Below are 26,934 nucleotides of genomic sequence, written 5' to 3'. Positions count from 1 at the left end.
AGTTGCTAGGTCTAGGTTAATGTCGGTAGGAGCTTGACATGACCAGCACTAGTTATGGTGAGTCAGTCCGATGCGCCTAGCACCTCAGTCAGGTATCTAGGATTCAGCAGAGGGAACATATGTGCATACTGCAAAGGAATAGTTGCAACATGCACATTGAAAACTGCAAAACGGAAACACAGATTCAAGGAATTTTAGAGTTGGAAGGGGCCATGGGTATTTTTTCATTTTCAGCCCCTAAGATCTCTCCTGCCATTTTAGAGACAAGGGCATTGATGGTCAAGTGACTCATCTGAGGGACCACAGCACGGTGCCAGTAGGCATTTGGAGACCAGATTTCTAGTTCGGGAAAGGGCTTCCACTCACTGAGGCAAGGCTGCCCCATGCTGCTATTGTAGTAACTTTTGCCCGCACTGCACTGAAGGTTCTGTTTTTTTTTCTCATCACATGCTGCCCTCCCAAGTAGAACCAACAGGGCCAATGTGCACGATCACTGACTTCTGAAGCTCAGTAAATATTCTCTGGGGCCAATGGACTGGTGACCTTGAAAGACTTTCTTTCCCGAGGGGGAAGGTGAGAGGTGGTGGTTTCTTGAGTGGTGCTGAGACAGGCTGTGACTCAGGAAGCCACGGAAAACCCAGCCACATGTTACATCCGCCTGCTGTCAGTCTCAAGTATTAAGTTAGTGAAAGAGAGAGAGACAGAGAGAGAGAGAGAGAGAGAGAGAGAGAGAGAGAGAGAAACGAAGAACAAAGGGAGGGAGAGAGAGAAAGACAGAAAAAGGAGGGGAAAGGTAGCCATGGTAGGAGAGTTTAGAGAAGAGGAAAGTGGAAGCACCAGCTTGCTTGGGCCATCCCTCATTCAACAATGGATTTGCAGAGCCCTTTCCAGCATGAATGCTCAAGGCCATCCATTTATTTACCATCACACATCTACCCTCCAAGGCTGTGGGGAGCAAGAGCAGAACATGCCATGCAAGTCTATTAGAGTGAAGCTGCACTTTATTAGAGGTTAAGGTACTAAAGTTATAATATAAGGTATAATCAAGTTGCTGTCCAGTTCCCAGGACTTCAGCCTTTGATGCCAAAGACCAAGAAACCACTTCTGTTTTCACTTTGCTTTTAGACCATAGCCTCCTTTCCTCTGAGATTGTGTAAGTAAAGAGCAAGTTTGATGGGTAGTAAAATAAAGGTATTTTCCTCCCCTCTCCCCCAAGGGTATAGAGTTGAATTTGTGTAATTAGACACATATGCGATGTGATGCCACTTTAACAAATAATTAAGAAATACAAATAAAACATAAATAAGTATAGAAATAATGAATAAGTATTATGTACTTCTTAAGGCTGTCAATATAAACTTAAGATTTAAGTAGACTACACCATCAAATTTCCTACCACTAGGTTATATCTCAAACTTTACTGTGCACACAAATCTAGAGATTTTTGTTAAAATGCACATTCTGATCCAGTAGATCTGGGATGAGACCAAAGAATTTGCATTTTTAACTAACTCCCAGGTGGTGTTGATGCTGTTGGTGTGAAAACCATGCTTTGAGTAGCCAGGAGGTATATAGACACCGACCTTGAGATGAATGAACATGAGCAGAGTGGAGGTAAAGAAAGATGATTCCCCTCTGAAACTTCTGAAAATGTAGAAATTCACATCTAATCCTTGACAGCCCAGTCCTTTCACAAAGAAAAAATGGAATTCCCAGTCTTACCATTCTTAGTTGGATCATACTGGGCACAGCCTACTGCAAGCTTCTCCAGCTGAGAACAGCACCTCCACCTCCCATCCATCCAGAAATTAGGATGATACTTGGACACCAAACTATTATTGTTCCTCGTTTCTGAAAGGGATTGACACCACAGAAGAGTTATTTCCAGGGCATTCTTTCAAGGATCATCAGTGTCATAACCTTCCTGTTGTGTGATCTGAGCAAATATTATCCACAACAGTCAGAAAAATGGCAAATAAATTCACTGCGCTATCTACTGGGAGAACACGTGTTAGATTTGGCTTCAGCAGATCTGTGTTCTTCTTTGGTTCTGCCTCCAACCTGCTGTGTGTTCCCAGGTTGGGCAAACCCTCATCTGAGCCTCAGTTTCCTCCACTGTGCAATGAGGTTATTAAACTGAATCAGTGAACTTCACAAAGAGGATTTAGGGGCAATGGGAAGTCTGAGAGGGTAGGATTCCCACCTGTTCATCTTCTCACTTCAACCACAACAGTTTTGCTTTTAACCCTTCTAGATGTGAATTTGAAATAAAATTCTGGTAGGAAAATAAAGGGACTCTGCTATTGGAAAAAAAAAGAAAAGAAAAGAAAAGTATAAGACCCACAGAACTAGCCAGTTGATCACTAATGCTCCTTCCAGCTTCAACATCCTATGTGTAAAACCCCTGCACAGAGGGAGGGTGCCAGTGGTTATGCTTGGACCCTTTTGATTACTTTTTAGTGTTTGTTCTATCTGTCCCATGATGTTTTTAATAAGGGCACTTTCCGGCTTACCCTGAACTTGCCTGTTCATATCCCATTTGAGACTCAAAACAACAACCGTGGAAGTAGATACCACTTGTAAGTTTATTCTCAATTTTCAGATAGAGGAATCATGGCTCCAGAGATATAAAGAAGCTTGCTTCTCCTTAGTCCTTGCCGCTACTTAGAGACAGATTAGTATTTGAACCCTGATCTCCTGACAAATTGGGTGCTTCAGGCTAAAAGACCATAATAGTCACACAGATCCAGTGATTTTTTTGGAGGGGGGGGTGAGTCTTGTTCTAAGTGCCTTACAGGCCCTAACTCATTTAATTGTCCCAAGAACCTCATGACTGTTATTAGTCAAAATTTATAGCTGAGGAAATAGAGACACACAAAGGTCAAGGAACTTGGGCAAGGTCACACACTAATAATTGGCTAAGCTGGAATATTTACCTTAGTGACCTGGCTCTATATGCCATAGAATTAAGACACTGTGCAATTATGTCATCAGAAAGGTAAGGCTTAAGAAATGCACTTTTTGATGGCCTGAATGGCTTAAAAGTTAGCTAGTGTTTATTGGATGCTGACTATAACCAGGATAGTTTCAAAAGTTTTTCTCACATCAGGTTTTAGAGGCAGATTCTGTTATTCGCTCCTCCTCTTCTTGTTTAATAGATGGGGAAACCAAAACTCAGAGCAGCTAAGAACTTGCCCAAGATAGAAGAGTAAATGGAAGAGCCACACGTTTAACTTAAATAAGCCATCCAACCCCAGGCCACACTCTTATCTCTCACTTGTAGCAGGGATTACAAACTTTTTCTTAAAAAACCAGAGTAAATATTTTAGGTTTTTTGCTAAACAAGAGAAAAAACTTGTGCGTGTGTGTGTGTGTGTGTGTGTGTGTGTGTTGGGGGGGGGGTTCTTATTTAAGACTTTAAAATGGGCTGTTTAAAAATGTATAAATCTTGGTCTTAGGGTAAATACTTGGGACCTTATCAACACCAAAAGGGAGAAATGTTTGGGGTTAGTTGCTCTCAAACCACATTCTACTCTATTGTAGAACCCTAGCCTACCATAAGATGAAAGGTCTCAGTGACTCAATGGCACAGGAGTCTGATTACCTTCTTTAAGGGCCAGCACCCAGCGCTGCCGGCTCTCACGGTCTGGAGCAAACACATACAGTAGGTAGTTGTCGTGCACAACCTGGGGACATACACAAAATCCAATGTGAGCAGGGTGCCCAAAGATGGGTGACTGACAGCAGACACATCTGGCTTACTGGCTGAAGGAGGGGTCTCCAGTGTTTGTCATTGTTCATATAAGTAAATCTGGGTAATCAGGGAACTGGTCTCTAAGATGTTTTTATCCAGATGTTTAGGGGCTGTGCAATCAGAGGGTAAACATCCACATCTTAGGCTGCTTGTCTGAGATTCTATGCCACACAAGCTACTGCTAAATTAAAATAGGAGAAATTTCTCCTCTTGACTAGATAGCATGTTTATTTCTCCATGATTAAAAAAAAAATCCTTACAGCATATGTAAGAATAAGTTATTAGATGACAAACGTATAATCAGAACTTTTAAAATTTCTTATTTTAAATAGTTAAAGGCTCACAAGAACTTCCAAAAATAGTACAGAGTTCCTGTATGCTTTTCACCTACCTTTCCCCACTGATAACATCTTACATAACTGTAGCATACTTTCAAAGCAGGAAATTGACATTAGTACAATACTATTAGCTAAATGAGAGATCTTCGAATTTCATCAATTTTTTCATATACTCATTTGTCACTGGGATTTTTAACACCTGGGAAATTCATGTGAATCCTTTTACTTTTGCTCTTGAAAATTCCAACTTATAGGGGCCAATTTTCTAGTAGGAAAAAAAATATTTTCTATGACACATTTAGTATGGAATATTCACCCCTCATGTTGGCAAGCAAGTATGGGATGTGCAAGGAGATATCCACATGTTTAGAGCCATAAATGCCAAGAGTGATAAGTCAGACGTACTATAGGTACCTTCCTCCAGCTCTGTTCAATAGAACTTTCTGCAGTGAAAAATAGTCTATAATCATCTGTGTCCAACACAGTATGTACTAGCCACATGTAGCTATTGTACATGTGCAATATGGCCAATGTGACTAGGGAGCTGAATTTTTAATATCATTTCATTAATTTAACCATCCACATAAGGCTAGTGGCTACTGTGTTGAACAGCACAACCATCTTCAGATAGTTCTTTAATTGCAAAATTGGAATCTTTTTCCCTTAAAAACCTTGAGCAATTTATAACCAAGGATCACAATCTGTTGTCCCACATCATGAGTAAATGGCACGGGAACATTAGGTGGGGGCTCTTGAGAACAGCTCACTCTTCCTCCAGGTGCAGAGTAACTAGAACTTTCCTTGAGATATGGAAGAGACGAGAGAAAAGAGAATGAAAAAAAAACAACCTTTCAAGATTTTGTGCTTAGCCATTGCTGAATGAATGTTACAGCAGCTTTCTCACGGCTTGGTCTAAGTTCTAGGGCTGAAGAGTTATTTTTTCTTCACTTTCTCTCACAATGACTGAGGATTTTAATCATGGTCAGGGAACAAGAAACTATCTGCCCTAGGCCTGGTAGACTTACCTGAAATGGGTACTTATAGTGGCATGGGATGCTAATGTCACTTTTCACAATCTCAACACATTTGATTCGAGAGAGTTCAATGGAGCCCTTCAATGTACGCTTTTTCTGTGAGAAAAAAAAAAAGTAGATACCATTTAAGTAGCAGATAAGACAATATTTTTAACTGGAATGCTTCTAGAAAGCCACTGCTAGATGAGTTCCATTACATTTGTAAATTAACCCCAATGTTCTCAACCACAAAACCTAAAGCTGCCTCCTGGCCTTCAGTCTGATTAAATACAGTCTGAGAAAAGCACCGAGCAGACTTGTCGGAGAATGTGCCTTCTGAATGGTCTTCTTGACAAAGTCACTATACAGTCTCATATACCCTCCCTGTCCTGGTGACAAATAGAAGTATTTGCAGAACTCGTAGCTGGGAAGTGTAGTTCATTTTCCTATGGAAATGAACTAAAGAGTTGCCAATATTCTCTGCTGTGTGCCCATCCAATGACATTTTTCACACAGTAATTTTCACCCAGGCCTGACCTGGGTGGTAACGGATGCTATGAGTGACATCTTTCTTTCCTGAGTCTGGCTTCTCCATGTCCCTTACTTATTCACATTACCACAATTCCTTTCTGTTCTCTGTAACTATCCCTCCTGTCCCACTTTTCCCCCTTTCCATTAAATCTTACAGGCCCATGTCTCATTCCCTTGGAAGCTTGCTAGATATATTTCCCTGGTAATTATGGTGTTTGTGATTTTTAATGATGTTACATGTTGCCCATTTGTAAGGGTCTTTATGCTTGGAAAATGGATCCCAGGGGATGGGATGATTCCTTACACAATGGGACCGATTCTATTGGTAGGCTGTCAAGCTTCAAGGAAGGCTAGTTAGGGAAAGGCTTTTAGATAGCAGAGGCTTTTCTCAGGTGCCTACAATTAGGCTGTCATTGAGCACAGAGTTTAATTCAGCTATGTCATTGCAAAACATATTGTAGATTGTCCTTTCTAAAGAGGTAGCAAATGGTGGTAAAATCAGTATGATATTGGAAAGGAGAGGTTTAAAGTTGGGCTTTGCCTCTTATCAGCTCTCTGACAATTCATCTAACCTTCTAGAATCTTGGTTTCTATATCTTATGAGAATAACACCACCTACCTTTTAAGGGGTTGACTAGGGAATAAAAATATGATTATATACACAAATTGCCTGGTTTATAACAGGTGCCCCTCAAAAAGGGTACCTTCCCAAATACAGAGGCTAAGGAAATCCTAACGACTACAAGACAGTCATTATACACAGATGTACTTGGTTATCACTGAGATCCATGACATCATCAAATTCTCCAGAAGTGACTGCAGTCTTAACTTCCTGCCTTTTGATCCTCAGGCTGGAAGCAGATCTTTGCTTTAGTAGTTGAGGCACAGAACTGAGGTGAAAAAACTCAAGAGCTGAGAAATAGACCTCATCAAATACAGGGAAGCTTTGTGGTGTATCTTTTTAAATTTTCTTATAAAAACTATTTTAAGCATTTTTGAAAACCAAATCTATCCATGTTTAGAAAAACAACAACAACAACAAAAACAACCCAACATGGAGATATGTGAAGAAAATATTTATAATGCCTTATTGTCTAGCCTTCTCTAACCCTGAGGTAGCCCACGGAAGCCATTTGCAATGTCGTTTTCTTTCTCCTGTACATTTATAGTACACACACACACACACACACACACACACACACACACACATGAGTATCCACTCACATATTGGTTTAGATGTTGCTTTTGTAATTTAACATTACAAGGTCTGTCTTACAAACCTCTGCAAACATGTACCCTTTGAACTCAAACTGACTTCTCATTTAGAGTCTTCCACAGCTAGAAATACATGCCTTTGTTCTGCCCATAATCATAGTTCTTAGGAATGGCTGATCTGTTTTGCAAAACCAGAAGAGCACAGAGGAGCTAGCTGCCTTTTCAACACCCATCTGCAACTCTTATGAGCAAGGAGCCTGACTTTGAGGTTGCCCTGTTTCTATCGCTATGGGTTTATTTCCTTAGTATATCTCGTAAAATGAAACAAAAGGCTCATGGCAGCATTGTGAGAACTCTGTTGGCTGACATTTTTGTGTTTGAAAAAGACTTAAGTTCAGAGCTTTTTGAAGGGCCGAGACCAGACATCTGTGCCATCTCCCAGTGGCTAGCAAAGAGGCTGGCCCATGGCAGAGCTAACTAGGAAGAGAAGACCAACCAGGCCAGAACACAGTTTAAATCATCTTAATCAGATTTAGGGCATTTAACTATTCAGAAAATATTTATCAAGTGTCAGCTATGAGCAAGACGTTGTTCTGAGTTCAGGAGATGGGGCCCATAAACGCTGCAGACTCTCTCATGGGGCTCATATTATACATAGTCCATGACTTAAGATGGTTTGATTTAGTATTTTGTTTTTCTTTGACTTTACAATGGTGTGAAAGCATTCAGTAGAAACTGTACTTCAAATATTGAATTTTAACCTTTTACTGGGCTAACAACATGTGGCGCCATACTCTGTCTCTCAGTGCTGGGCAGTGGCAACAAGCCTCAGCTACGGCCAGCCACATGGTCACTAGGAGAAACAATCAGTGCGGTATTCTAGAGTGCATTGTGTTGCTAAGCCAGGATGTTCAGTAGGTTAGGTGATTAAATGCAGTTTTGACATAAAATATTTTGAACTTATGATGGGCTTATCAGGATGTAATCCTATTATAAGCTGGGAAGGCTGAGAGACAAACCAAGTGCTATAAAGAGAATGGACAGGTAGATTTTGTAGATCTCACTGACAGGTCATTAGAGCAGGACCCTGGAGACAAGGCATTCCTGGGAGTCATCTGTGAGCAGGTCTAGGGGAGTGAACAGTCTCGGTAGAGTGAGCAGCCAAGCAAAATCCCTGGGTAGAAAAGTGCTAGGTAAGTATCTCTTCGCAATGGAGCATAAAGTAGAGGCAAATATTAAATGGAGTTAAGAGTAGGGATAAAACTTCTATGTGCGATTCTAAAGCAGCACTGTCCAACAGAAAAAGGAATGCAAGCTAACCGTGGAATTTGTAGTTTTCCAGTAGGCACATTCAAAACAGCAAGAGTAACAAGTAAAATTATTTTGACAATTATGTTATTTAGCCTGCTATGTCTAAGATATTATCATTTCAAACTGTGATCAACATAAAAATTAGTGAGATATATTCCTTCTTAGTACTATGTTTTTAAGTGTCTGTATTTTATAGCACATCTCAGTTTGGACTTGCACGTGTAAAGTGCTCAGTAGCCACACAATGTCGAAGGGAGGTTTTTTCATTTCAACTCAGATGATCCCTTTTGATTTCTTAATATTCACTGGTTCCAAACATGGATTTTAAGAGACATATGTTACTTAGTCCATCAGGTGACACCACTTTTGGGTTTGCTTTTCTGTTGGAATGGATTTCATAGTTCACCATCAACATTCCTCTCATTTCCAAATGAGCGTCAGATTTTCCTCCTTCCAATGCATCCTGTCTGGCCAATGTCTCCAGAGGCCCCTAGGCCAGTTCTACTTGGATCTTAGAAGATCCAATATGTGGTAAATAGCAGGACCAGTTTTTCACTCCTGTCAGTCCCTGGGGAGCAGCCAGTGAACAGGCTACTCACAGTTCAGTCTCTGAGAAACCATGATTGTCTATAATCATCTCCAACAACTCTATTATTTCTGAAAAATGCCAGGATAAAACCTTCTAAGGAAACCACACAAAAGCTGCCAGAAAAAGAGAGAGACCAAGTCAAATCTGCCCTCATTCTTACTTGTTATTCTGTCGGCACCACTTGGGGTAAAGCCACAGGGTTTAGCTTAGCCTTGTTTCTTAGCTCAAAGCTACACTGTCCTCACATTTGAATGCATTGCCTGTATATCTGCATGTGTCAAAACAATCCAAGATGCTGATGTGTACAAATCTGCATAAAAGGCAAGCTTGTGCAAGTAGCTTTTATATACTATTTCTTTATATGGTATTATTTTGTATAAAATAGAACTTGGATTGTGAATTTCAAAGAGAGAAGCAGGAAAAACAATAACAGACAATAATGAGGGCTTTTTGAGCATTTATACTTCAGGCACTGAACAATCATTTAATCATGATCCAACAAAGTATCATTCTTTTTGTGTGTGTGTGTGTGGTACTGGGAATTGAATTGTTAATCAGGGGTGCTATATTACTAAGCTATATTACCAGTCCTTATACTTTAGATTTTGAGACAGGGTCTCATATGTTACCCAGGCTGGCCTCAAACTTGTGATCCTCTTGCCTCAGCCTCCCAACTACCTGGAATTGCAGGTATGCGCCACCTTGCTGAGCCATTCCCCCACTTTATAGGTAAGAAAACTGAGATTGGGAGAGGTCAGCTGTCTTAGTGAAAGGGCAGCATGCAAGCTCAATTTTATGACTCCAGAGCCAGGCCACATAACTACTGTGCTTCACGGCTTTGTTCTTGCTCCGATTTTCATAGAAAATATTCACTACCCAAATCTGATGCTAAGCAATCAACTGCATGACCTATTTATTCAAGCCATGGCCTGGTAGAGGTTTATCTCTGCTTCTGCTGGGTTTCAAAGGTGGAGCACATTCCCCATTCCACCTTTGACTCCCTAACAGCGCTCCTTCTTTGCTTGGCTAACAGGCGGATGCATAAGGAAAAATTACATGTCAGATTCCCCCCTCCAAAGGGGGCATTTCTACTTTTCTGAAAAACAACAGAACTTTAGCTTTGTGCTTTGGTGAGGCAGAACGAGTCCTGGAGCTTTCAGGTCCGGTAGACTCAGGTTTGAAGCCTAACCATGTTTCTTACCAGTTGTACAATCCGAAGCAACTCATTTGTTTTCAAAGTGGCATAATTATAGTCTCTGAATCAATGGGTTAATTAAGAGGATTTTTAAAAACTAGATAAATCTATGAGCAAATTAAAGTCATTAAAATGGTAATCAGGTCACTCAAAGGATACTTCCTTTCCTTATCTTTTTCAAATGGTATCCATAAAATAAGTCCTTGTTCTTTCTTTCTATGTCCACATTTTCTTTGGGAATTTTCTTTTGGACAAGTATGTAAACAAGAACCACCACTGGGGAGAACAATTCTTTATTGTTGATGATTTTGACAACCAAAAGTCATTTGTCTATTTTGCAAATTATTTGATTTTGACAACCAAAAGTCATTTGTCTATTTTGCAAATTATTTGTAAAACCAGGGCAAAATCATGAAAGGTACTGGCTTCCTGGACATCTCAATTCACCACATTTGCTCTCTTTAGCTTTTTGTATCCCCTCCCATTCACCTATAAAAAGTTTTCCCTGAATGTTCTTTTATTTAAAGTATAACTTACCTACTGGCCTAAAGTTTGTCTTGTCTCACAGAACTTTATATTAGAAATTATATCAGAGATTTAAGCTGACAGGGAGCTTTGGTAATGGAATTTTAAGCATCAGCTGAGAATATTTTTCACAGTGAGTCATCTAAAGGAGTAGGGCATTTAAGACTCCTGAGATCACAAAGTAAAATTAAATGCATGCAGCAATACCAGAGTCTCTCTAAGATCAGGAGATGTTTCTAATGATGATTTTAACAAGGCAATTCAAATGTGTTGTTCAATGCCTCTTCTGGATATAGAACAGCCATTGTGCCATCGAAATTCCACAAATCTTCCTTGAGGTGACCCACAAATTCCTTCCCATTCCCCTAATTTAGTGTTCTGGGTTTTCGAAAAAGGGTGTTCTCAAATGGAAGGCCTAGAGAAACAGAGATTCAGGTTTGGAAAAGCCAGGATTTAAATCTTTCCAATGACAGGCAGCACTGGGTAAGCTATTTGGATGCTCTGATCTTAGTTCACTTCCTTCTCATTCTCTTGGTTCTTCAGTACTAGTGGGGATGATCACAGCTGCCACTCAGGGGTTACTAGGACTTGAGCATCCAATAAAGATGTGATCATTACTGTCTCTGTGGAAAAAGTACTATCTTGTGAAACAGTGTGATTTGTAATTCCCTGTTGCTGATTCCTCTCCTTCCCAGCCTACCTTCAATGTGACTTAACCCAAATAACCTTGGAAGCCTGGAAAGGCGTGGGCTAAGGCAGCTGACATCCAGTTCTCTGGACCAATGTAAAACCATGAAACTGTGACCCATCCACACCTGCCTTCTTTTCTTTCCTTGTTTCCATAAGACCTCTAACTCAGCTAACCCAGTCATCTATTTTTTTTCACTTCAGTTTGTTCACATTGTGGGGAAAACAATTTAGTTTCTTTAATGTCTGCCGTCTTCAATAGTAGCACCCTGACTGCGCAAAGACAAAAGGCGAGAATTTTAAAAATTGAAAAAAATAATAACCAATGTGATTCTGCAATCTGTATTTGGGGTAAAATTGGGAGTTCATAACCAACTTGAATCTAATGCATGAAATATGATATATCAAGAGCTTTGTAATGTTTTGAACAACCAATAAAAAAAAGAGTAGTATGAAAAAAAAAGAAAAAAAGAATAATGATAAAGAAAAGGAAAGAAAGCAAAGAAGAATAACTATATTCTTATGTAAATTTCAGAAGACAATTTAATCCTCTATTAATATTATAAATGTATTTTCTTGAAAGAAACTATGAACACAAGAGTTGTGGAAATGGTCTTGGAATTTGGGAGTAGATGATAGAAAGAAGGAGTTTTTCTTTTCCCCTCATATATTTCTGTCCTCTGGGTATTTTACCATAATCACATACTTCATTTATTGAACTAAAAAGTAGTTAACTAAAAGAAATAAATATGTTCCCTTGTAAGACTTATCCTATGAAAACATTTGTCCAAAATGTATAAGTACATATGAAAAAGGATATTCACAGTAGTGTTATTTACTATACTAAGAAAATCTAGAGAAACATAAAATCCCATTAGTTATGGTTTACCCATCCTGTGATGACTCTGTAGCCATTAACAAAGAATAAAGTTCATCTATACAGAAGGACAAAAATGCATATTAAATGTATGAGAGAAGATTTAAAGAGTTGCAGAAGTATTTCATTTTTTGAAAAATAAATAAAATAAATATTAATTTATGAAATAGCCAAAAAAAAGTAATTTAAGAGAAAAATTATTGCAAGCTGCTAATGTTGGTTATTCCTGTGAATGTCAGGGTGGCAGAATTTCACAGAGAAAATAATATATTTCTATTATATCTGAAATTTTAAAAAATGAGCACAAAGAAAGAGGAAAGGCAGAAAAAGGGAAATACAATTTTAAAGTAGTAGACATTTTAAAACACCACACTGTAATATTACGTTGACAGGTGGTTATGGCTACAGGGCACACATTCAACTCGGGGTGGGTGAAATGGTGCAATTCTTTGCGCCTGTAACCTCATAACCCCATTAGCAGAAAGCAGCAGCTAGGCAGCACCTGCCACCTGATTTTCTGTGTCCAAGGAAGCTCAAGTTCATGACAGTCCTCTTATATTCTTCTTGAGGACTAACAGATTCTAATTAATCAATTCTTTGTGCTGTTAGGTGGTAATTTATAAGTAAAGCAAAAAATGCAGAAATAAATTATATGCTCAATTAATGTTTAAGATAACATGGTCTGGGCTGGGGTTATAGCTCAGTTGAGTCACATGCATGAGGCACTGGGTTCGTTCCTCAGCACCACATAAAAATAAATAAAGATATTGTGTCCATCTACAATTTAAAAAAATATTAAAAAAAAACAAAAAAGATACCATGGTCCTAAGACTAAAAAGAACATTTGTTTAGATTTGCTTACAAAAGTGGGCAGAGAGAAAAGGACTTAGGTGGAAACTAAGATCAGGGACCAAGTGCCATGTGCCAGGCCTGTGGTAGATCCTTCAGGTGTCATGCACGCTGCTCTGTGTGCTTTGAGAAACATGGATGAGAAGGATGATAAAGAATATTCCCAGTAGTTGTTATTTGTTACACTAAGAAAATTTAGAGAAACATAAAATTCCAGTAGGTATGGTTCATCTATCCTGTACCTACTCTGTAGCCATTAACAAAGAATAAATTTAGGGCAGGGGTTGTGGCTCAGTGGGAGAGTGCTCACGTAGCATGTGCAAGGCCCTGGGTTCGATCCTCAGCACCATATAAAAATAAATAAATAACATAAAGCTATTGTGTCCAACTACACTAAAAAGTAGATATTAAAAAAATAATAATAAGGTTAAAGCCCTTCATCTTTACAGAATAGAAAATATGAGATGTTTAATGGATTTGAAATAATACTTTTTTCTCCAAATCTTTTCAGCACTGAAGAGTCAGTAGCCTAAGCATATAGTTAATAATGACTTCACTGAATTTTAGGAAATAACTCCTTACACAAAAGCAATGTTCAGTTAACACAGGTTCAGGAAAAAGCAGGTAGAATCAAGTGTAGAGCAGAAAGTGATGATTGTGGGTGCATCCTATGACAAACTTTTAATGGAAATAACTTGGAATAAAAACAAGAGCTCCTATTATTATTAAGGAAATTACTAACAACTTTGTGGAAAATCAGGTAAAAGAACTGTAGTTGATTCTTGAACATAAATTTCCACATGCTCAAAGTTGCTAAGAAAACAGAATTGCAAATAAATTATACTTAGATACCATTTTTTTAAAAAACTTCTCAGACTAGCAAAGATCAAAACATAAGATAACAGTGTTATTGAGGTTTTGAAAACACAGGCATCTCACATGTGGCCCTGGGCAAAGTTAATTGGTAAACTTTTATGGAGATTAATTTGGTCATATTCAACAAGTTAACAGATGCAAATAGCCTTTGACTCAGCAATTCCACTTCTAGGGATGTTTTCTTTTTTTTTTTTTTCTGTACCAAGGATTGAACCTGGGGTGCTCAACCACTGAGCCACATCCCCACGCATCCCCAGTGTTTTTTATTTTAAGATAGGGTCTGGTTAAGTTGCTTAGGTCCTCATAAAAGTTGCTGAGGCTAGCCTTGAATTTGTAATCCTTGTGCGGCAGCCTCCCGAGTTGCTGGGAATTCAGGTGGGTACCACCATGCCCTTCTCTGAAGATGTTTTCTGTAGACCACAGCTTCTTAAGCTCAGCGCCATTGACATGTAGGGCAATTCTTTGTTATAGGCCTTTTCTATGCATTATAAAATATTTAGCAGCATTCCTGACCTCTACACTAATAAAATAAATTTCATTATTTGAAACTGTTAAGACTAGGGACCTGTGGAGATGGAGACAGAGTTTTTCTTTTTACCTCATATTCTTCCATACTCTTTGAATTTTACCAAGAACATATTTCTTTTATTGTATTAAAAAACTGTTAACTAAAATAAATAAACATAATTCCCTTGTAGGACTTAGCCAATGGAAACATCCGTCCAAAATGTGTAAAGATGTAGAAAAAAGTATTTTTTTTTTTTGATACTGGGGATTGAACTCAGGGGCACTCAACCATTGAGCCACATCCCCAGCCCTATTTTGTATTTTTATTTAGAGGCAGGGTCTCACTGAATTGCTTAGCACCTCACTGTTGTTGAGGCTGGCTTTGAACTCGTGATCCTCCTGTCTCAGTCTTCTGAGCTGCTGGGATTACAGTTGTTTGGGCCACCACAATCGGTTGGAAAAAGGATATTCATAGTGGTATTATTTATTACACTAAGAAAAGCTAGAGAAATTTATATATCCATCCATAAATAGACAAATAATTAAATTAGTTATGGTTAACCCATCCTGTGGGCTATTCTGTAGACTTTACTGAATTTAATATTCCTTGGCTTTGATTCATAACCTACTTTTGCAATTCTACCATACCCAACTTCCTTCAAATGGTATTGTATACTTAATAGTATTCTTTAAATTGACACTTTTTCCAGATAAGCAAATTGTTTTCCAAAAGAAAACTTTAAACTCTCAACATAAATTTTAAAACACAAATTCATAATATCAATTATAATAAACATAATTTAAATTGAAAATATGTTAAAACTAGTTTTGTCCATGTGCCATCTTGTGTGCTCCTCTTAGTAGAACCTCATTTTGGGTAACACTAAATTGGATCATTACACATGAAATTGACCTTAGTGTGGACTATGAAAAAGGGTGATGTTTGATGTTAATAAACGTAGTCTCACTCTCTGGACCCATGATCCTGGGGGCAGATGGGGTTCTGGTCAGCTTCCTCATCCTGCTTCAGCCAGAAACTTGCACTTCTATTTGTTTTCTTTGTGGGGATGAATATAACATATGCATATGTTAAAAGAGAGTTCTATTGAAGAAATTTGAAAAACCCCTGATGCCATGATTTTATGAGTAAGAAAGCTAAACCCCAGATAGAGTAAGGAACTGACCAAGGTCACCAGTGCTCAGGCTCCATTCTATTAAGCCACCCTGTTGCTGCTTCCTATCCTCATTCCACTTCTCTAGAATTACAGCCTGTCTGAAATCATCAGTACAGTGGATCCTATTAGTAGATCTAAATCTATGGAGAAGTCAAAAATGACTTCTTTGATAGCTTCCTTATTTCACTTGCTTCTTGATTAGATGCCAGATGGCCTAAACCAAAAAGCTCCTTCATGTGCAATTTTCAGACCCCCTAAGATGGGGACAGAATCATATTTTGCAGAATAGGAGGCTGTCTGAGTATCCCTCAACTCCTACTGTGTAGGTTTGTCTACATATGTCTAAGACTGACCTTAAATCAATTCATCTCACCTGTGCATAAAATACTGTACATCCCCCTCATAACACTCAAAATTTATAAAAGCACTGTTCTTGAAAATCACAATGAGTTTCTTTTAGTTTTATTAGTTCCTTTTTAGAACATAATCTTCTCTGATGGTTCTGTGTACTGCTTCAAGCTGTTTGAAAGATGATTTAGCAGTGAATTGATCAAGGCCAGAAAATGTTCTTTTCCCATAACACAATTATCCTATTTGGGGCAGTCTATCCTAAAAAGTTATTTCAAAAATGACTCAGTCTAACATTAGGTACAATATTTTTTAGTGTTTCAATATATGACATAGTAATCCTACTTAAGGAACTCTATTTTTTTTTTTTTTTTGGTACTAGGGATTGAACTCAGGGGCACTTGACCACTGAGCCACATCCCCAGCCCTATTTTGTATTTTATTTAGAGATAGGGTCTCACTGGGTTGCTTAACGCCTCACTTTTACTGAGAGTAGTTTTGAAATGTGATCCTAGTGCCTAAACTGCCCGAGCTACTGGGATTACAGGTATTTGCCACCATACCTGGCCTAAAATGCATATTTTTAAAAGGAGACAGTGTAATATTAGATACATGTATTTTTAGTGTTTATTATACTTAGAAACAATCAGAATATTGATTCCTAGATGGGAGCTAAGTTATCCATTTGTCCAGGTACATAAAATAAATGTATATCTCTCCAATGAACTGACTAAACCATTAAAAATTCATATATATGAGAAAATGATTATTTCGGAGGAGATATATAAATATATATATCTCAACCCTTTGGTAGCTTTTTATTGTAGCTGGAATAAAATTCAAACTGCTTGCCACGATCCACAGTGGTTCACACAGCTCGGCTCCCATCTCTCACCTGCACTCGTCTCTTGAATTCTGTGTGCACCAAGGCTCTGTTACTCACACAGGTCAACTTTATTTCTAGCTCAGTGCCTTCCCTTTGCCCAGAATGTTTTCCCCATTTCTTTGCTTGACTGACTCTTTCAAACCTCAGCCTAGATATACATTTCTTCTCTAACCATCTTCCCTCCCAATCAACCCCAACTGCTGCTCAGACTTGCTATAGAGCCTATGGGTCTACATCTTCCCTGTGTAGTCAGTCACTTGCTTACCGTCTCCTCCACCAAAATGTAAGCTTATGAGGGTGAACACCTCATCTCCATTATTTAAGACTGTATTCCTCACTTCTAGAACAGTGCCTGGCATGCAGCAGATGCTTGAAAAATGTTTGTTGAACAAATTACTAAAACATTTCCTTCATACAGTGTTAGGTTAAAAATAGAGTTGTTGTTTTTTTTTTTTTTTTTTTTAAGAAGGGGGAGAAGTTTTATATGTGAATTTTTAAAATAATAAGCAGGTATAATTTTGGTGACTTTAAAACTGTATATTTTACTTTTTAGATTATTATTTTAATCATGTAAATTTATAGTGTAAGATGAAATGGGTAAATTGAACTATAGTCCCCCCATGTTCTGAAGAATACTGTAACTTACTACTTCTAACTATGTTTTGGTTCCTTCTAACTTCCCACTACCCTCATTTCCTCCAAAACTTCCCAACTCCTACTAATCATCATTATACATTGTGATCAACTTTTCTTGACATCCACCCATGAAAGAATATGCAATATTTGTCTTTCAATATCTGACTTAATTCACTTAACTCAATGTTAAGTGAAATGCTCCACACATTTTTCTACAAATTATAAGTTTTCATTCATTTTATGGTTGGATAATACCCATGGTGCATATATATGACATTTCCTTTATCCATTCATCTGTTGATGGACATCTGGGTTGATTTCATATCTCGTGTATTATGAGTAGTATAAAAATAAACATATGTGTGCAGATATCCCCTGATAGGCTGATACCATTTCTTCTGGGATATACATTCAAAAGTGGGAGAGATCTATTTTTTATTTCCTTGAGGACCCTCCTTACTGTTCTCCATCATGGCTGTACTAATTTACATCCTCACCAACAGTGCATGAAGGTTCCCCTTTGTCCACATTTCCACCAGCATTAGTTGTCTTTGATGACCGCCTTTCTAACTGGGGTAAGATGATATCTCATTGTGGTTTTCACTTGCATTTCCCTCATAGCTAATGAAGTAGACCATTTTTTTCATAAATATGTTGGCTTTTTGAATTTCTTCTTTTGAGAAGTATGTATTTATATCTTTGTCCCCTTTTAGTAGTACTAGAAATTGAACCCAGGGGTACTCTTCCACTGTGCTACATCCCCAGCCCTTTTTATTTTCTATTTTGAGAGAGGATATTGCTAAGTTATCAGTCTAGTCTAGAACTTGCAATCCTCCTGCCTCAGTCTCACAAGTTCCTGGGACTCCCAGTGTGCACAGCAATACTCCATTTTCTTTGCCTGGCTAGACAAGTCTTCATTCTTAGCTTCTAGATGCTTCTTTTTTGAATTCAATTTAAGTTATGTGATCTCTTTTAATTCACTAGATACTGACTGACCTCCTATTAAGTACTAGGCACTCTTAGCTAATGGTGTTACAGTGATGAATAAAGCAATCAAGACTTCTTCCTGTTGATGCAGATAGCAAATAAACAGGGAAACACAGCAATAAATCCACAGAGTAAGTGAAAATACAAATGGCTGAAATATCTATGTACTTCTAAAAAAAAAGAAACAGGATCCTGGGAAAATGTCTGAAGAGTCAGGGAACAAGACAGAACCGTGTTCTGCAAAACTTTGGGATGTTCCAGACAGTGGGAAAAACTAGTGCAAAGACCCTATACTGGATGATCCTGAAAGAGTGCACCTCCTTAAGTATGTGTCTCATTTATCTCACCTTGGTCCTGCTTCTGTACAAAGCACATGTACTGGCCTTCTGCTGGCAGTGTTGAAGGTTCAGAAAGAAGGCAAATGTGGTAGAGGCACATAAAAGGAATGTAGTGGGAAATGAAACCAGAAAGGCAGGCAAGGTGGTCTCATAGGCCATAGTTGAGAATTCACTTAAATATTCTAAACAGCCACAAAGGCCATGAAGGGAAGGAAAATATCTGATTTATAATAAGTTTATTCTGGGTGTTGGGTGGATAGCAGACTGTAAAGCTTCAAGTGTTAGCAGAAGTCTTTCTAGAATTGACTGAATCACATGAGAGCCCATGGCTGATGAAAATCTCAAGCAGAAATGCTCAGGTAGGTTTAAGAATATTATCCTCAGAGGATTTTTCTGGATAAGGGAAGAAAGGACGAGTAAGTCAGGGTGGAGGGAAAAAGAGAACAGAGTTGCTTGGTTCTCCTAAAAAGAGTTGGGGACTGAGGAGCTGGCCCGAATGCCCCCTCCAAGGAGTCTTACTTATTTACTCCTGCACTTAGGGACCTCCCTTCTGATGGCCTAGGAGTCTTGCTCAGTTCTTAGTTAAAGACTAAGGCATTGACCCTTTTTCTTCTTGGGGTTCATTTGTGTAACTCTAACCTCCACTGGATCTATACTTATCCCTTTCTCCCTCCTTTCTTTTTCTCCCACTCTCCCTTTATCCCTCCAGATGATGATACCATCTTTAACAAATTAGATGCCTGGCCTCACCAAGAAATACTCCAATGGAGACTGTTGTGGGAGAATGATATTAATAAAATAATCATTTTAATAAATAGGCAATCACAACTCTGACATTTACTCTGAAGAAAGGGTACATGTTGGTGTGGCAGAACATAACAGGAGGAGGAGGATACAACCTAGTCTAGGGAACTCAAGGAAGGTTTTTCTAAACAAGTGACATCTGACATGGAGGCTTTAAAGGTGAATACAACATAGTGTGGCTGGAGCCTAGGGAGATGGGAGAAAAAGGAACATGTGCTGAGACAGAAGAGAATGTGTGGCAGATTCTGGTGCCCATCCTCAGGGCAACAGAAAAAACACTGAAGTAATACCTGAGTTTCTGGTGAAGGTCATCAGGACTTGATTACAGTCACCATGTGAATGTCACTTGGGCTGACCTGCAGAGAACGGGATGGCAGGATGGGGTGGGGTGGAGTGCTTGCAAGGAACAATCAATCAGAGGTGGCAGTGGTCCCAGGTGGGAGATGTTGGTGGCTTCCAATAGGAAATCCCAGCAGATTCTAGGGGAATGTTCGGAATAAAAGCTGGCCAATTCTCTCATTTCTTTTTGGATACACAAGAGCTCCCCAAAGTGAACGAAGACAAGACATGTCCTGGAGTGAACATGGCAATTATAAAACTCATAACATACTTCATTGCAAGAGACCGGGGAGCATGGAGTGGTGATTTTCAGGAACACCCTTTGCATTGAAGACTTCAGAGAAGGAACACACCACACACTTTGTCATAAACCAGTCCAGTTCCCAATTACTAACCAGTAACAAATGCTAGTAACAATAGGCACCGTTTGTTTGGGAGTCCTGTAGCCTTTGGAGACATAAGAGACCTCAGGCAAGTTACTTAAGCCGCCTTCTCCATTTTCTAATCTATAAATGAGGGTAATAATAGTTCTTAACTTACAAAGTGAATATAAGGATTAGATGAAATAATTCACATTTGGCACAGTGTTTGACACATAGAAGTGCTCAGTAAGTGTTATTACTTTATTGTCATTAGAATAATGATGATCTTACCTTAGCCAGGGGTTGAGAGAAAATATTTACAAACCACATATCTAATAAAGAACTTATATCCAGGGTATGTGTGTTTGTGTATGCGTTTGTATATACAATAGTTTGAGAACAAGCCAATTAAAAAATAGGCCATTGCACCAGGCACGCCCATAATCCTAGTGGCTCAAGAGGCTGAGATAGGAGGATTTTAAAAGAGAATCTTACAGCATCATGGGGTTTACAGAGAGTCACAGCTCAAGCAGTAAAGCTGGTCTTTGATCCAGATCTATATGACACCAGAAGCTGTTTGTTTGTTTGTTTGTTTGTTTTGACCACTATGCAATAATGTTTCCTAAAGCAAGGAAAAGGGACCACCTCCACACCTGCCATATTTCATTGAGGGAGGACACAGGTTATAAGATATGCTTCATCCCATGTAAGTGATAATGGCTCCCACACCATAGGAAGCACTACAAGCTTGATCCTTAAGGTGCAAAGAAGCAATACAATAGAAAAACCTTCTCAGTTCTCCCAAGGGTCTTTCAGAAGTTCAAGGTGGTGCTTGGGCAAAACTGAATAATAATGACCTTACTATGTCGCAATTAGCCTGAAGCTTGTAACAAACTTTTTCATGATTTACTTGACATCTCTTGGAACAAGCAGTGTTGAGTTTTTACAATAAGAAAGAGGCATTTCCAGAAAGTAAAGAAGGATTTGAATCCAGCTCTACTTGGCTACACTGGCCTCACCAATCTGTGATGCTTTTCTCCATGGATGCTACTTTTTCCATTATGTTCTTACTCAAAGTGAGCCAGAGGTCGTCCATTTTTTTCTTTTACCCCTGAAGAAGATCTGGTATCAATCACATGCAACTGAGTATATTGTTCAGTTGGTGATTACTTCTCCAGAGATTATTTTACTTAAGTCTGCCTGTAATGTGATAGGTTCAGCTTGCACTGGCTGATTGGTAAATTTCCAGGAATTTGTGAGCTAGTAGACACATCACATTGGTAATCTAAAATGGCCATGATGGGATCATTTTTTACAGAGAAATCCATAAAAACTATGAGGGAGGGCTTCTCAACACCTCTGCTCTCATCACTAACATTGTTATATATTTTATGAGCTAAGTACCAGTCTTTTATCTCTCCTTGTCCTCTGTAAAAGAATTCCAGCCTGTCTGTAATCCTGGTGGCTTGCAAGGCTGAGGCAAGAGGTAGGAGGATCACAGGTTCGAAACCAGCCTCAGCAACTTTGCAAGGTTTAAATAATTTAGCAAGAACCTGTCTCAAATTAAAAAAAAAAAAAGGCTGGGGATGAGGCTTAGTTAAGCACCTCTGTGTTCAATCCCTGGTACCAAAAAAAAAAAAAAAAAAAAAGAATTTCAGCCACCAGAGACTATTTTGCAAGGAAATTGGCAGGCATAGGAAGAACATAGAATCATTCCTACCCTCGAGTCACCACCTGCCAACTCTATGCGTCTTTTTGACCCCTGCTTCAGTAGGATGAAAGGTCTTCCCGGCCCCTCTGAAAAACTTGTATAGCACATCTCAATAAGGGAAACAGCCATCTGACACCAAAACTGAACACTTGTTAAAATAAAAGGCTCATTCAATTAGCAATGTAATGACAAGAAGAATGGATATTTAAAGTTTAGAATAAACAATGTACAGAATTTATTCTTGAGTATGTAAGGGGTTATTTTCATACAGTTTTATAAATTGACAGAAGATTAGAACTGCTGGGAATATAATTTCAAAAATGCAAAAAAGAGAAGCTGAGACCCTAAGAGGGGCTGACCAGGAGTGTACAGCTCCTGATGCATGTCTGTCTCCCCGCATGCTTACATTTAACCATAGAATAGAAGTCCAGGACCCTGGTCTTAGCTTGGCTTTGAAGATTCTTTTAATATTTCCTATTATTTGAAGATGATTATGTTATATCACCCTGCCAGCTTCTTCAAAGATATAAAAATGATACAAAAATGGCTAAGTTTTACTAGGTGCTGACTATGTGACAAGATACATTAAGTAGCTTACGAACTAAGTTGAACTATATGAAATTGCCAACATCTGACTTTTATTATCTGCTAAGTGGTAATCTCAAATAGTTGGGCATAAATATATTATCTGATTCTTTGCCATTTTATGAAATGGATACTCTTACCACACCCATTTTAAGATGAGAAGACTAAGGGTTTAATTAAAAAATAAAAGGGTTCTTTCCACAAGGGTAATGCTGTTTATTTATGAGTGATGTACAGTATACTCTTGTGTGCAAATTGATGACCTCAAACTATGTGATTTATATAGGGAATACACAACAATAATTCACATTCATTTTTCAGTGACCTTGGATAACTTTCTTACTAATAGATTTCGATCATATTTAAAGAAAATTTTTAAAAAACATTATTTGTGGATATTAATCACTGGTGTTAAAAAACAAGAAATTTGATGATTGTGCATATGTCCTATATAACCTAATGGAAACATTAGGTCACACACACATATACACTAAAAATTGACTTAGGCTATGTGATTTATTAGGTATATACAATGAATCCCTTAAGTTCAAAACTTGGCTCCTGGTCACCTATCAAGGGGCCCTTGCACATAGGTAATTCCATGTGATTTGTGCTTAACTTCTAAAATATTAGTAAGAGTCTGCTGAAGATGACCAATTCTTTTCTAAAGACAAGCTAGTGATATTTCACCTGAAACTGTAAAAAGCCAGGCATCCATTGGCTCTAGAGCCAGCCACCTCCTCCAGGACTACACTTCATTGAACATTTGAAAACCTGGCTCTCCAAAGACTCCAAACTCATTCCTGCAATTCCTAAGTCATACACCCATGGGGAATCAGAGCACCTTTATCTCTAAGTAACCATCAAGCACCTAATAGAGTTTCCCCTTCAGTAAAATATAAACAACAATCTCCCCCTACCTCTCTAGTGATTTAAAAGCAATATAATGATATAATAAGAAGTCCCAAACATGCTTTGAGGAATTGCTGAGAATGGCTAAACAAGAGCCACTACATAGAAACAAAGGATTTTTAAAGAAGGAAGGGATTTTGTTAGGTAATTTCTAGTCCTTTAATTAAAAAAAAAAAAAAAAAAAAAAAAAAAACCTGACACAGGAGATAGACATTTGTCCAGACTTTATCACTTAATGAGAAGCAGAGTTTGGTCTCCTCACTCCTCATCTAGTGCTTTATCTGTCAAAGTACATTGCTGTGTTCATTGATTTTTTTCTTTTGTAATTACAGATGCTATGGAATATGAAAATGTCTTCAGATATATCAAAGACTGGCCTAGATAAGCAGCCACGATCCCCTATGTAAGAACCACTGGTCTGCATGCAGAACACCATGGCTCAATATGCCTAGTCTTCTGTGATGTTTTCCAAGGGATAAAGAGGTCTGCAATTGTGCCTTGCAAATTTTAGACTATTAAATGCTTGGGAAACAATTCTAAGATATCATGGAAGTGTTGTCCATTAAAACAAAGAGTTGAATTCGTAAACATGTTTTAATACTGTACCTACCACTTAACCATTCCAAGTACTATTTTTTTCTACTGTAAAATAAAAACATTGGGCTAAATTATTCTTGAGGCCCCACCAAGTACAATATTTTACTAGTCTATGTTCCATAGAATGTAGTATATTTCATACAAAGTTGAAGTTCTATCCAATCATAACATTTGTCACATGAAATATTATTATTTTGTAGGGGAAAAAAGCTGATGAACGTTAAAGTTGTAGTTTTTGGAAGTGAAATCACCAAGTACAACATCTGACCTCTTGACTCCTCTCTACATTCTCCACTGATTTCCCTACTGTGCTCTTTGCTTATTAAACCCAGCATGCTTGGGTTCCATGTTCTATTTTATTCCATGTATATCTTTCAGAGTCAGTGAAGTCTAAATATAACATATTGTAAAAAAAAAAAAAAAAAGACAAAAGAAAGTCTTACATACCCCATGACGATCCTCAAAGTATGCCAGGCTCGTTTTGGTTAAAACAAAGAAGCGGACTTTAAAATTAGAGGGAGAAGTTCTTCTCTTTTGTTGGGATTTCTTGATCAGCTGTTCTTCCAGGAGGATCAAGTTGTTCATGATCCAGTTCTTGAAAAGTGATGCGTCTTAGGCATCACCCCTTAGCACAACCAGAGCAAACAGCCTCTGGGAAAGGAATGTGACAGGCAGGCAGTTGATCTTCAGAGAGCTGCTCAGAGGCACCTCACCTCCAACGTTATCGTTTTATCAACCCTCAGTCAATGCGGAGCTTCTCTTCTGATGTCAAAGGCCATAACCACATCCTTTCGAAATTCACAAAACTAAGAGGCACATATAAAAATATATATATACCCTTTGCTACATGGTTTGGAAATGATGTTTGAAGAAACTTAGAGTCAAAATTATATTAGCTATTTGATGTTTATTGTCATAGTTCCTGGTTTAGCCCACCCAACAGTTAAGACATCTAGCACAGGAATTAAGAATGTGGGTTCTGGAGCCCATGGAGCCCAGCTTGGGTATAAGTTTCCTGTTGCCACTGTAACAAATTGCTACAGACTTAGTGACTTCAAGTAATGCAAATTAATTGTCTCACAATTTTGTAATTCAGAAGTTTGGAATGGGTCTCACTGGGCTAAAATCAAATTGTCAATGAGCTGTGACCCTTTCCCCAGGATCTTTATCAGAAAATATGTGTCCTTGACCGTCCCAGCTTCTGAAGGACACCCATACTCCTCCAGCTCATAGCCAACAGTCACAGGTCCAGTCCTCCTTGGAAACCTCTTCTTCCCTCCTCCACTTTTGACCCTTGTGGTTATACTGGGTCCATTCAATCTAGGATCATCTAGGAAAGTCCTATTTGAAGTCAGCTGATAACAACCTCATTCTCTTTTCTACTTTAATTCCCCTTTGCCATGTAACCTAGCATACACAGAGGTTCTGGGGATTAGGACATGGGTCTTACAGGGGCCATTACTCTCTCCTGATCTACCACTGGAACCAGCTGTGAGGCCACAGGCAAATTATTCAGTGGTGCTGAGTCTTTTTTTTTTTTTTTCATCTGTGAAAGTGAATAACAGTGGCTCTAGACAAGGCACTGCAGGGTTCCTCTTTGGCTCCCTCACTTCTTGCTCAAAGGTTCTCACCCCAGTCTACAGTCTGCCCCTGTCCCCAGCCCTCTGTGCACACCTCTCATGCCAGTCTGCACATGCTGCTCAATCTGCCCCAGAATGTCTTTTTGCCTCTGCTTTTTTGGGTTAACTCTGAATTATAATGCCAGCCTCGGCCTCCCTGTACTTCCTCAGGGACTCCTTCCTGGTTTTCCTAAGTCAAATCCACCAATCACAACAAGGCACCTTCTACCTTTCTCTTCATTCCCCTCAGAACAGCATTAATCATGCATCTGGAGGGTGACTTTGGGCTGTCTCCTCACTTGAGATAGGGATCTAAGATTAAGAGAGAGAGATACTGAGTCTCAAAGAAAACAACCCAAGAGCCTTTAAGGTGCAGAAAGCACAGTTGTAAATCTTGAGTGACATGTCCTTGGCCTGTACCCTTGGAAAATAAAATACCTGAGCACAAGGAAAACAGGTAAAACTTTTTGTGGCTCTACCTTGCTCCATGTCCAGTCCCGTCCTAATTATAGCCTTTCTATAAATATTAGACCCCAACCTACAAAAGGGCTTCTCCCTTGAATGTGTAACTACTTTCTAAATAAACCTCTGCCTATGCATTTGTCTGGCTCCTGCTGAAATTCTTTCCATCACATATGCCAGGAACCCTGCTCATCCTGAATTGAATTCCCCCTCCCTCTGGGAACTCCTTGGACCCTCCGGAGACATCTCTTCTCCAGCTACACACTCACTAGTTTAGATGCTCCTCAAGAGTAAGGGATATGTGTGGTTTTACTCACCATTATATACTCAGCAACAAACACATATGAAAAGTTTATTTGAGAAAATGTGTTGAATGGATAATTACCAAATTGGGGTGGGCAATTCAAAGAGAGACTGAGCATAAAACTCTCAGCAGAAATAGATTTGAAGTTTATTTTTAAAATTTAAATCAAAGCTTTTTAAACTTCAAATAAGAGCCCACAGAAGTTTCTCTGTGCTACATATAGATGATTGTTTTTGTTTCCTAAAATTTTGTGGAAGAACAGAAAATAAATGAATATGCCAGAGCAGCATAATAAAGAATGAATGAGCTCTGAAAACAGAAAAAAAACTTGCACTGGAATTCCAGCTCTGTCACTGATTAAACTCTCTGTCATTTACTAAACTGTTTTTCTTGAAGTAAGCTTCTTGCCCTCTCTGATCCTTAGCTTCTTTGGTAGGTCATTTGAGAAGTGCATGGCAGACACTGTGAATACTGAGTTCTAGTAGTCATCTACTTTTGAGTTGGAACATTGTTGAGGTATAATATGTGAGACATACTTCTACCATGAAATTAATAAGTAAGGAATTTTGATGTAAGCAGAGGTGGCATGGGCTGGATAGGGA

The 26,934-nt window shown here is 38.6% G+C and overlaps 1 protein-coding gene across 1 annotated transcript in view; it reads right to left on the bottom strand.

Moving 5' to 3' along the window:
- Itk (IL2 inducible T cell kinase) overlaps window positions 1-24,663 on the bottom strand; it is a 63,217-nt gene extending 38,554 nt beyond the window's left edge. Inside the window, exons 1-4 of the mRNA XM_046459940.2 lie at window positions 24,395-24,663; window positions 5,118-5,222; window positions 3,605-3,686; window positions 1,723-1,851 (exon numbers count right to left, since the gene is read on the bottom strand). Of these exons, the coding sequence (XP_046315896.1) occupies window positions 1,723-1,851; window positions 3,605-3,686; window positions 5,118-5,222; window positions 24,395-24,532 (454 nt within the window). The 5' untranslated portion in view covers window positions 24,533-24,663. The remainder of the gene's footprint in view (window positions 1-1,722; window positions 1,852-3,604; window positions 3,687-5,117; window positions 5,223-24,394) is intronic.
- Window positions 24,664-26,934: the final 2,271 nt, after the last annotated feature.

This window comes from Marmota monax, unplaced genomic scaffold (assembly GCF_021218885.2).
Source record: "Marmota monax isolate L192 unplaced genomic scaffold, Marmota_monax_Labrador192_F-V1.1 WCK01_AAM20220418_F8-fsc00229, whole genome shotgun sequence".
In the NCBI taxonomy this organism is placed as follows: domain Eukaryota; kingdom Metazoa; phylum Chordata; class Mammalia; order Rodentia; family Sciuridae; genus Marmota; species Marmota monax.
This window is presented reverse-complemented; position numbering and strand designations above follow the sequence as displayed.